The following is a 14,242-nucleotide window of genomic DNA, read 5'->3' on the forward strand; positions in this document are numbered from 1 at the left end:
TAACTTGTGTGATGAAGTGAACATTTTTATTCTGAATATGGAAATATAATATACATAAATTTGATCCAATACCAAAAAGAAAAATATGACATTGATCAAAATGTTAAGTAAAAGTTAGAATAATGCGGTAAAGCAAAGGTTATTATTGTGAAGGAAAAAATCAAAAGAGGCGAAGGAGATGACAGTATTATAAGCTAATGAAGCTATGCGTTATTACTTTTCCCCATTATCGAGAAAACAATTTTCAGTTTTTACCACCATAAAATATAAACTCCGACTGTATGTTATTGGAAAATTTGAAGAGATTGGTGCGAATAGACTCCATCAATTTTCATTTCATTGTCAGATCTCTTCCTCAAAAGCTTCAGCTGACACCAAAACAACCCCCATTTCATTTATTTCTTCACCATTTCTCCACCCCCCCCAAAAAAAAAACAAAAAATGTAAAACATATATCAATGATGTAATGTAGTTTAAGTGCTCTTTGGATCTAATCTAGTCACAGAGAATCCTGAATTCTTAAATCTCCATTCACTCTGAAACAAAAGTGTTCATGGAGGGTTTTGGCGCCGAAGATCTGTCCACAATAGGCGGCATAGCCACTGTTTCTCTTCTTCATTCTTTCATTCCCACCCATTGGCTTCCATTCTCCATCGTCGGCCGTGCCCAAAATTGGACCCTTTCTCGTACCCTTTTTGTCAGTAAGTCCCCTTCATCTAATTATTTATGCTTTCGATCTAATTCGCATATACTAATACCCAGAGTACAAAAAAATAAAGACCCCTTTATTTACAGTTTATAAATTTCTCTGTTCTTTATTTTTTGATATCTTAATTTTACCGTAATTAATGTCACGATCGATTCTAATATGTTGATTTGCAGTTGATTTGCTTTTCTGGGTTTCTTTAATTTTAGCAAAACTAAAATTGTTTAGACGATAGTTAAAAACAAGGGAATCGAATACTATTAAAAATTAAAACTACTTTTGGGCATTGCTTGATCGTTCTTTATCAATGTATTATTGTCTATGGCGCAGCCGCATTTGGAGCAGTTTTGCACGTAATATCCACTTCTCTTCTTGGTATAGCTGCAATAACTATGGCGAACACAATTGCTGGTGAAGAAACAGTGCATAAACTTGCTTCACTTTTGCTCATAGTTCTTGGTGGTAGCTATATATTGTTGTTTTTGTCTGGTAAGGGTGGACACAGTCATTCTCATAACCAACCCATGGAGAAAATGGCCGTCGCTGGCCTTGTCCTCGTTCCAGCATTGTCTCCTTGTGCAACCACTCTTCCTGTGTTCCTAGCTGTCGGAAATTCGTCTTCCATGATGGTACTTGCCATTATAGTGTTGCTATTCAGGTATATATGACAAACGACTTTGAAAATTTGAGAATGGCTTATTCAATTTGATTTTTATATATAAATAGTTAGTTGGCAGTTTAGTTGAAAGAGAGCTTATTTTCATGTGTTTCCAATTGGTATAGCATCTTCAGTTAACTATAGACTGGTGTTAACATCCAAGTACTTTGATGTATGTCTTCAACTTTTATCATGCATTTTGATTTTAATCTTTTTCTTCTTTGGTAAATAAGCAAATGAGAGACAGTTTTGATCCTGTTACTATTTATGGTTTGCAGAAACCTAGAACTGCCAAGGGTATGGGGATAGAGACTGATCTGTGCTTACTATAAAGAACTGGCAGTAGAATGTTGAAAACCCTATAGACCATTGAACTACTTTTAGACATGAATCATCTTATGTTTTTGTGCTAAGCCAGTTACTTTGTTTCTTGAAAACAAATTGCATGATTTTTTTTTTCTTTTACTAGGCACCGTCATTTGTCTTGGACCTGAGATATTTGCATTATACGTATCTGTGTTTACAATAATTTTCTTCGACTGACTCAAGCTTCAACCTATAATCTACACTGAAATTCATAATATTAATTGGTAGCAATACCATTGTTCGTATAGAATTTTAATATTATGAGGAACTGATTTAAGTTAGGGTTTAAAACTAGCCACTAATTTGCCGGTATACTTATGTTCTGGCTAATTGGACAAGATAATGTATAGGTGCGTTGCATAGTCTGCTATAAGCTTATAACCCAGGCTTTACTGTAGATGGCTTAATTAAGGTGACATTGAGTTTGCAGCACAATAGCAGTGATGGCCTCGCTGGTGGCTTTATCCTTCTATGGTGCTAGCCAGCTCAAGTTTCGCTGGGTGGAGCGATACGACAAAGTTCTCGTGGGTTCGGTGCTATGCTTGGTAGGGATCCTAACACTCATTTTTCACGATCATGATGGAGAGGAGGGCTTGCATGCACATCAGGTGCACAGGAAAGTTATTGGTCTTTGAGGACTGCAACATCCTGGAAGCTTATGTTTTGATTAGAGGATCCATCCCATCGTCCAATTTAAACAGTTCATTGTGCCGTAAGTGGATTACAAGATTGTTTTCTTGGTGCTAGCCAGTCTTGTATGTGTTTATGGTTATGGCCACTTTGCCATCAATGGTCGAGGTTGTTTTGTTCTTTGTCGGTTACTTACATGGACCAATCCTATAAATAGCCATTAAAATGCTAATTTGACTCGAACGATTTGCAAATACAATGAGTTCTCTTCATTTATTTATCCTCTTTTTGTCAAGTCATTATTGGCCACTGTTTCTCAGACTTATGGTGAAGTTTCAATGGTTTTTTTTTTTTCAACCAAATAAATGCTATATAAGAAATTATAAGAAAAACATTCTAACTCGATATTTAAAAAAAAAATCTAAACTATTCTATATATCAGTTTTGAGTAAATTATTAAGTTAATGAAAGGACACGGTTTCTTCTGCTCATCAATTTGTCTGTAAGTGCAGCAGCCATGGTATCCAATGAAAAACGCACCCTCCCTTTAAGGGCATATAACAAGGGGTTTTAATTTTTTTTCATTAAAGAGAGAGAGTCAAAAAAAAGTGTCCTTTGAACAACATGGATAAAGCTGAAATAAATGAACAACAAACTTTTAATAAAATATGAAAGGCAAAAGAATAGTAAATTATGTATATAATTAAAGCTAACCCTTGGTTTCCTTCACTTAAAGTTGTTGAAAAGCATGATTTGTTTGATAAGTTTTTAAGGTAAACATGAATTATTTCATGTTTTCAAAGAGACAAAAGAAGTGGAAGACACGACATATTTTTTTATGTTTCCTAGCTATTTCTGTACATCTGCTTCTTCAGTAATAAATTTCTTTCTAGCTTTCTTTCAACAATTAAACATGACCCATCATTTGAAAACCTGTAAAATATTAATTGGTTTTATATTAAATAAACTCTTTTATAGTTGGGTCAGGTTCATATCACTTCACTTTTTAGGCTTCAACCTTATATTTCTTTAAAGTAATTCGGTTTTTTTTTTTAATAAATTTGAACGAGTTTTTTTTGGATCAGACCAATTAAGACTCCCATTTCTTTAAGGTTTATCAGTTTATACTCTCAATAGATTGTCAGTAGCAGCTAGTCAATACAAGCTGTTAGTTAAAAGTTATTATATAGTTGGTTCAGTTGTAACTATTTTCTATTCATTATAGTGTATTAAGGAGTTAATATTCTTGTATAAATAGTTACAGAGACTTTATTGTAAAGGGATCATCTTTGCATATTGATGATATTTTAATATCAGATATCTTTCTTCTTGTATGTTTAGGGTGTATCTTGATATGGTAACATTTTGATCTTGTTCCTTGTTTTGGAGGAAAGAAGGAAGTTTTCAACACTGAGTTTGATGGTCCAATGTTTGAAGTTTCTACTAATTGTTGTTCTTCAACTGAGAGTTGTAATCATTTTGACTTGTGGCATCGACATCTTAGCCATCCCTCTTTAAAAGTTTTAAGAAAGCTTTGCAATCTTGTAATATTCCTTGTCAAGTGAATAAAATTGATCAGTTGTGTGTTGCTTGTCAGTTTGGAAAGTCTCACAAGTTATCATTGTATGGGCTTAAACAAGCGCCACGTGCTTGGTTTGAGAAGCTCAAAGTCTACTTGCTTGCAGGAGGGTTTGTTGTGATCAAATCTGATCATCTTTATTCACTAAGATTGTAGGGACTAATGTAATTTATCTTTTAGTCTACGTCAATGATATTATCATCACTAGAAGCAATGAGTCTGCTGTTGAACAGGTTATACAACAACTCAATTCTGTGTTTGCTTTGGAAGACATGGGATTGTTGCACTATTTTTTAGGCATCGAAGTTTCCTATACTTTCTAGGGATTATATCTTTCTTCGCTCAAGTATATTGTAGATTTACTGCAGAAGAGTGGTATGGATCAAGCACACGAGTCACTATTATTCGACTAGAACTAGCATTTGCTGTTAACAAAATCTGTCAATTCATACATAAACCTTTGAATACTCATTTCAAGGCTTTAATGCATATCTTGTAATACTTATACCTGCTTGCGCTACTTCGCACTATGGTTTGTTTTTTAAACCTGCTCAACGCATGGCTATTACTGGTTTGGTTGATGTTAATTGGGAGTCTGATATTGATGACAGAAGTTATACAACAGGCTAATGTTTGTATCTTGGTGGTAATCCAGTCTCATGGTGCTCCAAGAAACAGCAGGTTGTCTCCCGAAGTACTGCAGAGGTTGAGTATCGGAGTGTGGCCTATGCCATTGCTGATGCCTTATGGCTTGAATCTTTGCTTGGAGAATTACAAGTTCAACTTGATGATCGAATCATTCTTTGGAGTGATAATTCTAGTATCGTTGCTGTGTTTGCAAATCCTGTTCTTCATTCTAAATTCAAGCATGTTGAGCTTAACTTATTTTTTATAAGTGAAAAGGTGGTTGCAGGCAAACTTTTTGTTGGTCAAGTTCCGACTCAGGACCAAGTTGCAAACATTCTCACCAAAACCCTTATCTGCATCTTTCTTTCTTAAGTTTCGAGACAAGCTTGGTGTTTGTGTTATTCCTTTTATTTGAAGTGAGTTGTTTGGGAAGATGGGTGGAATGTTAAGGATAGTCAGTGGAAGTTAGTCAAGATAAGTTGTTAGTCAAAATTTTTATACAGTGGGTTCAATTTTAACTATTTACATATTATTGTATAAATAGCTACAGAGACTTTATTATAAAAAAGTAATCTTTGCATATTAATAATATTTTAATATCAAATATCTTTATTCTTGTATGTTTAGCGTATCTTGATACATATTGTTTTCACCTATAAATTAATTGATGAAATCAGAAACAAGGAGTAAAAAAAATGTATATTTATAGATCATTAATGGTGGATCAAAATTAAATGGAAGATTCTTCGGTGAAAGCAAAGCAAGCTAGCAAAGCTAGCAGTAAAATATTTCACCTACATAAAAACAAAGCAATACTGTCTTGGGATTAATCAAAAACTGTTCTAAGGTCAAAAGCAAACAACAAGGCACCAACTCAAGCAGCTATTACTTCAAACAATTCATTGCATGTTACTATGTTTTTTTTATGATTTAATTATCTGATCTTAAGAACTATTCAACACCCAGAAGCTCAAATCATTGTTCTGTTTTCTTACTTCTTTAGTGTTCTTCATTAAATGTGTCTGCAATTTACGACCACATTAAAAACAAGACCACCTAACACTTCGTTCTCACACACAAAGACTCTCTCTCTCTCACCTCCCTTATCTCACTCTTCAACATGGTTTTTCTTCTCTCTGTCTCTGGTCTTTTTCTGCATCTTTGACCTTCTCGTTACTTAATATAACTTCCAATCACTACTCTGTGTTGTACTTTCTTTGCAACTTCCCAACCCACATAAAGCTCAAGGTTCTCACTTTTAGCAACCCTTTTTTTTCCACGGTTTGTATCTTCTTTACTAGTTGCTAAGCATTATCTTCTCGCTTCTCACTCTCAGCTCCTTGGTGTGATGTAGTGTCTTGTTATGAGCTTTTGAGCTTGTTTCACTTGATTTGGGTTTCTGTTTATCTCAATGGACATGGGTTTTGAACTTCATTCATTGGCTGCTTAGATTAGTTTAAAAAGGAAGCATCTTTGTAAGTATCCCATTGCTAAATTAGTTAAATTTTTTTCAGTGTTAAAACTATATCCATGTGTAGTCCTCTAGCTCATCCAAGCATTGCAACTTGCTGTAGAAGTTCTCTATATCTGTTATTGGTCCCATTCTGATATATTCTGAGATTTGTTGTGGGGTGGGCTTGGGGACTTCATTTGAAGGAATGCAGAGATTCAGTTCAGTAATTTTGTTGTTTCTGGTAGTGACTGCATTAGCACAATCTGATTTTGAAGCACTCTTAGAGCTCAAGAAGGGCATAGAGAAAGACCCTTCTGGTAAAGTCCTCGATTCATGGGACTCTAAGTCCTTGGCATCTGATGGGTGCCCCCGGAATTGGTTTGGCATCACCTGTAATGAAGGCCATGTGACTGCAATCACCCTAAACGGCTTGGGTTTGGTTGGAAACTTCAGTTTCCCTGTCATTGTTGGTCTTAAATTGCTTAGAAATTTGTCCATCTCAAGCAACCAGTTGACAGGGACCATCTCAAACATAGGCTCAATTCGTTCACTCCAATTTTTGGACCTCTCGGTTAATGCTTTTCATGGGGTTATACCATCAGGCATTGCCAATTTAAAAGATTTGGTTCTTCTGAATCTTTCTTCAAATAGTTTTGATGGCACATTTCCCTCTGGGTTTAGCAATCTTAAGAGGTTGAAATACTTAGATTTACGATCTAATGTATTTTCTGGGGATATCATGAAACTTTTGTCCCAATTGCAAAGTGTGGTGCATGTGGATTTGAGCAGCAATCAGTTATCTGGTTCACTGGACTTGGGAATTGGAACCTCCCATTTTATTTCTTCAATTCAGTATTTAAATATAAGCCAGAATTTGTTGGTTGGAGAGCTCTTTGCTCATGATGGAATGCCGTACTTTGACAGTTTAGAAGTGTTGGATGCCAGTAATAATCAGTTAGTGGGAACTATACCTTCCTTCAATTTCATAGTCTCTTTGAGGATTCTTCGGCTTGGGAGCAACCGCTTGTCAGGATCACTACCAGAAGCTCTTTTGCAAGAAAGCTCCATGATCTTATCTGAACTTGACCTCAGCCTTAATCAACTCAAAGGTATTCCCTTTTTAAACAGCCTAATGTAACTTTAGTGAGCAATTGTATCTGTTAGTGTATATTCTGCCACCCATTCCTAGTCTGCGTTGTATTTATATATTTCACCCTGCATTGCTAATTAAGTTTTGCTGTTTTTTTTATACGCTGCAATGACATTCCGGAGTGTTACATCATGCCTCTTTACATGTAGCATTTGCTTGTTAAATAATATAAGACGCTCCCTGTTTTTCCAGATTTCCGAAAGTATTTTAGTCTCCATAACTTTAACTAGACAGTGCTAGAAAATGCATGCTTTTTTTCTGGCTTGCCAAACCGAAAATGAAGTTTGTCTTGGATCACAAGATAAATGAAGCCATTACAATGTCTGAAAATATTATTAGGTTCTGTCTATCTATTTAGGATATGCAGTTCAAAGTCAATTGTACAAGGTTTCATATGCCAATTACTTTGGTCAGTGATTGCTGAAGCTATGATTTTCAATCTTGGCAGAACCTGCTGCCCCACTATATTATGTTTTCAAACACTCTTGTGATTATTTCTTCCTCATGAAAATTTTTGCATCCGTGGTAGGGCCGGTGGGGAGTATAACCTCAACAACCCTAAAGAAGCTCAACATATCATCAAACAAACTCTCAGGGTCCTTGCCTTATAGGATAGGGCACTGTGCTGTCATAGATCTCAGTAACAACCTGCTCTCAGGGGACTTGTCCAGAATCCAAGGTTGGGGGAATTATGTGGAAGTTATTGAATTGAGTTCAAACTCACTAACCGGGACCTTGCCGGACAAAACTTCTGAGTTTTTAAGGCTGACTGCCTTCAAGGTGTGTAACAATTCATTACAAGGTGTTCTCCCATCAATTTTAGCTACATACCCAGAACTGAAGGTTGTCGATCTTAGCCTCAACCGCCTTAATGGATCTCTCCTTCCAAGCTTCTTCATGTCAACAAAGTTGACTCATCTCAATCTCTCAAGCAATAACTTTACTGGTTCGATACCTCTTCAGGACATAAAGAACCTGCCTTCTGTAAGTTCTACTGGAAATTTGAGCCTGTTGACTCTTGATCTGTCTCATAACTCATTAACTGGCAACTTGCCCCCCGAAATAGCCAAGTTCCATAACCTGGAAATTCTTAACCTATCCGATAACAAACTTGAGGGCAGTATCCCTGATGGTCTTCCTAATGAACTGAAAGGATTCAATGTGTCTCTTAATAATTTCTCTGGTGCTATACCCAACAACTTGAGGGGTTTCCTGATTCATCATTCCATCCAGGAAACTCCTTATTGAAATTTGGATCTTTTCCATTGTCACCGAAAGGTTCTTCCGACCTGAATTTGAAGCCTCACAGGTCTCAGATAAAACCTGTCACCAGAATTGTCTTGATTGTTGGCTTGGTTGGCGGTGCTGCTATAATAGCTCTTGTGTGTGTAATGATTTACTATAGGAACAACTGGCAGGAAACTAGGAGTGAGGGTTTGAAAAGAAATGTTGGTAAAGAAACCGTATGTCAAGGAGAGTATTCCCTTTCTCATACATCAGTACCTTACAGAAGCAAGGATACATCATCTTCCTCATTTAGCTTTCGCCAAGAACTTTTGTCATCGTCCAAAAAGAGCTCTGCATTTGATCATGGGAACAGTTCATTCATTTTAAATGACCCAAAATATCTTGGTCACCTTGAGTCCACGAGAAGAGATGAAGGATTGGCTTCACCAATGTCCATCTTGTCATCTTCAAATGCATCTCCATCTAAAGCTGAATTTCCATTTGAGAGTTCCAGTGCACTAAAGGTTCGTTCTCCTGATAAACTAGCTGGGGATCTGCATCTCTTTGATGGATCTCTGGCGTTAACAGCAGACGAACTTTCACGTGCTCCGGCTGAAGTTATTGGAAGGAGTTGCCATGGGACATTGTATAAAGCCACACTTGACTCGGGTAACGTATTGGCTATCAAATGGCTAAAGGAAGGGATAGCAAAAGGTAAAAAGGAATTCGCAAGGGAGGTAAAGAAACTCGGGTACATCAAACACCCAAACTTAGTTTCTCTTCAGGGTTATTACTGGGGTCCCAAGGAGCATGAGAAGTTGATCATATCAAATTATGTAAACGCACGATGTTTGGCCTTCTATCTTCAACGTAAGGTTCTGTTCATTGTGTGATTAAAGGCTTCCAAACTAGAAATTACTGCATTTTATATCTTTTGTAGCCTCTGGAGAAGGATTATGATGACAAAAAGCCAATATTTTGCCCCATTCTCCAGTATGCCTAGATTAGATGACAATTTCAGTGCTGGTCAAATTTTCGGGATCTGGATTTTTCATTCATACTGTGCATTGTTAATAAACAAAGAAAGAAACTGCCTCTATTATCGTAGTTTAGGTACTAGGGACTTTGAATCAAGTAATGCTGTTATAGAAATATAATCAATGAGTCTAAAGCTGGATTAGTAAGTGATATTATAAGCAATTATGAAGACAACTCCTAAATATATGCTAGATATTTGCTTATTTTATTGAAATGACTCTGTTTGAGTTAAACTAAAGCACTGTCTTGTTTTCACATTAAGGTCATTAGATCTTGTAGATTGAACTGTACGCAAGAATACCCTTACATAAGCCATTCTTTCTGCTTTTCTCATGGATAAATGATTTCTTTTAATATATACTTTTTTATCTTTGTCTCAAACTGCAGTGCGGTGCATATGTGGTTGAGTTTCTGTTTCACAATTAACTTCTTTTAATTTCTTCTGCAGAGACGGAGCCAAGAAAATTGCCACCCTTGTCCCTGGACGAAAGGCTTAGGGTTGCTATAGATGTGGCTCGGTGTCTGAGCTACCTACACAATGAGAGAGCAATACCCCATGGCAACCTTAAGTCAACAAACATTTTACTAGAAACTCATAATTTGACTGCACGCCTCGCTGATTACAGTCTCCATCGGATACTGACATCAGCTGGCACAGCTGAACAAGTTCTGAATGCAGGTGCCCTTGGCTATCGGCCCCCTGAGTTTGCTAGCTCAAGTAAACCATGTCCATCCTTGAAAAGTGATGTGTATGCCTTTGGGGTCATATTGATGGAGCTTCTAACTGGAAAAAGTTCAGGAGAGATAGTTTCAGGGAGCACAGGTATGGTTGATCTAACCGATTGGGTGAGACTGTTAGCATCGGAAAACCGTGCCGATGACTGCTTTGATCCTATGATATTGGAAAGGGATAACATAGAACAAACACATAGAACACTCGACGCCATGCTACAAGTGGCACTGAGATGCATCCTACCTGCACAAGAGAGACCCGATATGAAATCAGTTTACGAAGATCTCTCGGTAATTGTGTTACAGAAAGGTAAACAAAAGGGGTTATAACTATGTAGTTTAACTACTAACCCCACATTGATTGGTTCATTACTATCATAAGTTGAATTCATGTTTCGGATTGTTTTCTCTGGCTCGAAATTCGTACCGTAAATATCATTTTGGATAGGGTTAGTAGGAAGAAATAAAGTTTCATTGTAGATGGTGGGTTAACCATTCCTTTTTTAACCCTTGTCTATGAATGTAACTTTAGGTATAGATTTCATTGACTCATTCTGTGAAATATAACTATAAGCCTTCATATATATATATAACTCTATGTTTTTTTACAAATTGAAACTATCCGTATCAAGCATGCAGGCATCAATGTTTGGTAGTCGAATGGACAATGAACAATTGAGAGAGTGATATTAAGCAAATCCTGGAACACCAATGTAGAAAATGGGTGGAGATGCTTTTTGCAGCTGGTGTTTGAACTTCCTAACCAGATTTACAGGGTCAAAAATGGTAGTCTAGATTCGGTTTCTATGGCAGCCATTGAAGGCCTGATGAAGAACATCATTCCAGGCTATCAGGTTTGAAAATGTTTGGGGGATTTTTGGATTTGTGGGACACTATTGTCCTCCAGGCTTTTTCACTTTTTAAATCCAAGGCTTCATCATCATTTAGGTCCACAAAAGGGTTTCCAAATTAATTTGATAAGTCATAAACTCTGATTTTATCCTGATAACACCGTTAAATAAATCTGAACTAGAAAAGTTTTAAAAAATAAGCTCTTACTTTTATAATTTAAATTTATTTTTCAAAATTAAAGAGCATTAATGTTATAAATCATGCCAAAAACAAAATAAGCATAGATTAAGTTTCTTCTAATTGTATAATTACCCACTTTCATTCAATTGCAACAAATATTTCATTTTCGGTGAAGAAAATTGAAATAAATAAAGAGTAATTATTTCATAAATGAATTTAAGAATTTTTTAAATTATTTAATTATTATTTTATTATACTCTAAAAATAAATGACATCAACCTGGATCCACTTGTAAAATTTTTTTATTAGTGTATGAGATGAATATAATGTTAAAACTATACACATTAAAATTTCTATAGTTTTGGTTTCTTTTTCTTCATCTTTCAACATCAAATATTCAGAATAGACAAACCTAACCAAGCATATAAGAAATATTCTCCAACTGCTCCATTTTTATTTTTATTTTTATTGTAATCCGGCATTTGATTTATTTTTTTTAACAAACTAAGGTTTTGAAGTCTTTTTTGGGTCTTTCCTAAAATAATTAAAAGAAAAAATAAAAAGAAAATTGGCAATGAGTGTTAGCAAAATAGTTTTAAAGTTTATTAATATATTAATTATAGTAGTATTGTACTTGTCTATAATTATTGGACAAAAATATTAATTGATATGGTAATTTAAAAGAAAATTTAAAACGGAATGTTGAGCTTAACCGATTAATTCGTTTTTTGAAGATAGCTTCCATCAAATTTAAATTTCATTCTCAGCATTTTAATATTCCTTTAATTTTTTTTTTTACCAATCAAATCAAGGAATGTCCATGATTATTTAATTAATCAGATAAACCACCTCCCGACGAGGTGAATATTTGCTCCAAATGTTTCTTCAATATTGGAAAAAAAGTAAAATAAAATAGTGGGTGTATAATTACTTGTAAGAAGATTTCAAACTTGTGTGCAATAAAAAATAGGGCAACTTGTCTAGTTTACCAAGGCATGGACATTGGACAACCACTACAATTCAAGTTATGCTTTTAAAGGTCCCAACTATTTTAGAAATATTTGTAAATTACTGCTCCTAACCACAGAGGTTAAAGACCTCAACTAATCGTTAATTTAAATGTCAAATCCGCCCTTTCACGTGTGAAAAGGTGGGGGCAGTCTATGTGTGATGGGATACCTGCAATTTGGCTATGAACTAAAACCATTTGTTGTCAAAAGAATAACACACTTTTTTGTTTTATTTGTTGGAAACTATTAACTTTTATGAATAAAATGAAATTTTTTAAATATGAATACTTGTTTTTTTAAAAGAATGACTTAATTTTTTTTTGAAAATTATCTAATTTAAAAATATTTGGCTTTTTTTAATAAAATAATAGTTTTTAAAGAGCTAAGTTGTATAGAATAAATTAAAAGACACAAATACCCTATCATATTTATTCAATAATTTATAAAAATTTAAATCGATCAAAATTGTTTAAAAAAAATCACAAAGTTATTTGACATTAAAGGTTGTGTGGTAATGTATGTATATATATATGCAAAAATTAACTATTAAAATATCTATTTTGTATCAATTACATTAATTAGGTTTACATCTAGTTTAAATAAAAACTTGAAAATTTCATATTATCAATTTCTTTTTTAAATTAATCTATCTTCAAAAAAAAATAGCTGCCCCACCTAAAATATATCACTCGTTCAAAAATATTAATGGTTAATCTTATTTAAAGTAAATATTTTTTAAGTATAAAATTAGCTCTTTTTAAAACGGATGTCATTTTCAATCATATTTCACTTTCTTAACATAATAATTCTATTCAATCTCTCTCACTACAACTAGCTTTTTAACTCTAAATATATTTAATGTCAACAATTAACGCCATAAAATTATTATTTTGCTATATATATTACAATTTGAAGGAGAGATTATAACAATTTTCTAATATCAAATTATTTTATGTATTTTTTTATTATTCATAGAAATTAATATTTTTAAAATTTACAGTTTTTCCTTTTTAGCATTAAATAAATTAAATTAAGACGTATCTATAATGTGAGTGAAAATATTAATATAATATTAAATACAAATTGATATAAAAATTAAACATAATTTTAATTCAAACGGTGAAATTGAGATAGTCAATACTAAATTCTTATATTTTTATTTTTTTATATTTACTATTATATTTGTCAAAATAAATAAAAATAAATACCTTCAAGACATTATTTAATATTTTTTAACTAGATTAAAATCTAGTTGATCTGTGTCACAAACTCAACTCCTTAATATATATATATTAAAAATTTTATCACATGTGTATGCATGTAAAAATTAAGTATTAAAAAACATACGTATGATTAAAAATAACATATAATAAACAATAAAATGTATAGTTTGAAAATAGTTAATAATAACATATTAAATGTGTACAATATTAAAATAAAACATTAGATTAAATTGTAAGTAAAATGAAATTTAAACAAATAAATATATTAAATTAAGAATGCTAAATTGATACATTTCTTTAAAATGGTGTTGTAATCAATTCTAAGTTGGTGTCGAGTTAATTTGTGTTATCAACTAAATCTGACAACATAATTAAATATATACAATTGAAGGAGTTAATAAAATGTGCATAGTAAAATTAAATTGTATTTAAAAATCAAAATAAAATTTTAGTTAAATGATAAACTTAAAGTTTTACTAATAAGATTAATTTGGAATCAAATCTCACCATTTTTATATTTTTATTGATTTTTTAAATTAAAAAATGAAATATCTTTAAATAATATATATTTTTAAATATAAAAAAATATTTTTATAATTTCCGCAGGAGACTTAAAAGAAAGTATAGATTATAAACAAACAAATAAAGAATTATGTGACTAAAAAGAAAACATTATATTTATCCCTCCACGATGAGAAAGAAAATTAGAAAAGGGGTCCAGTGCCAACTGGCCCACGTTCAATTCTCCCACACGGAGAAAGCATGAAAAGCAGCAGATAAGAACCAGAAATGAAGTAACACGTACGCCCCC

General features: G+C 33.5%; 1 protein-coding gene and 1 pseudogene across 1 annotated transcript; both read left to right on the top strand.

The window, feature by feature from the left end:
- The first annotated feature begins 233 nt into the window (after positions 1-233).
- LOC107959053 (uncharacterized) lies at positions 234-2,640 on the top strand. The gene is made up of 3 exons (XM_016895012.2): positions 234-701; positions 1,037-1,364; positions 2,161-2,640. Exons 1-3 carry the CDS (start codon positions 554-556, stop codon positions 2,363-2,365), a joined length of 681 nt encoding a protein of 226 aa, XP_016750501.2. The 5' UTR covers positions 234-553; the 3' UTR covers positions 2,366-2,640.
- A 2,803-nt stretch (positions 2,641-5,443) lies between these two features.
- On the top strand, positions 5,444-10,778 carry LOC107959052 (probable inactive receptor kinase At5g10020; annotated as a pseudogene).
- The last annotated feature ends 3,464 nt before the right edge of the window (positions 10,779-14,242 follow it).

Source organism: Gossypium hirsutum, chromosome A05 (assembly GCF_007990345.1).
Source record: "Gossypium hirsutum isolate 1008001.06 chromosome A05, Gossypium_hirsutum_v2.1, whole genome shotgun sequence".
Classification (NCBI taxonomy): Eukaryota; Viridiplantae; Streptophyta; class Magnoliopsida; order Malvales; family Malvaceae; genus Gossypium; species Gossypium hirsutum.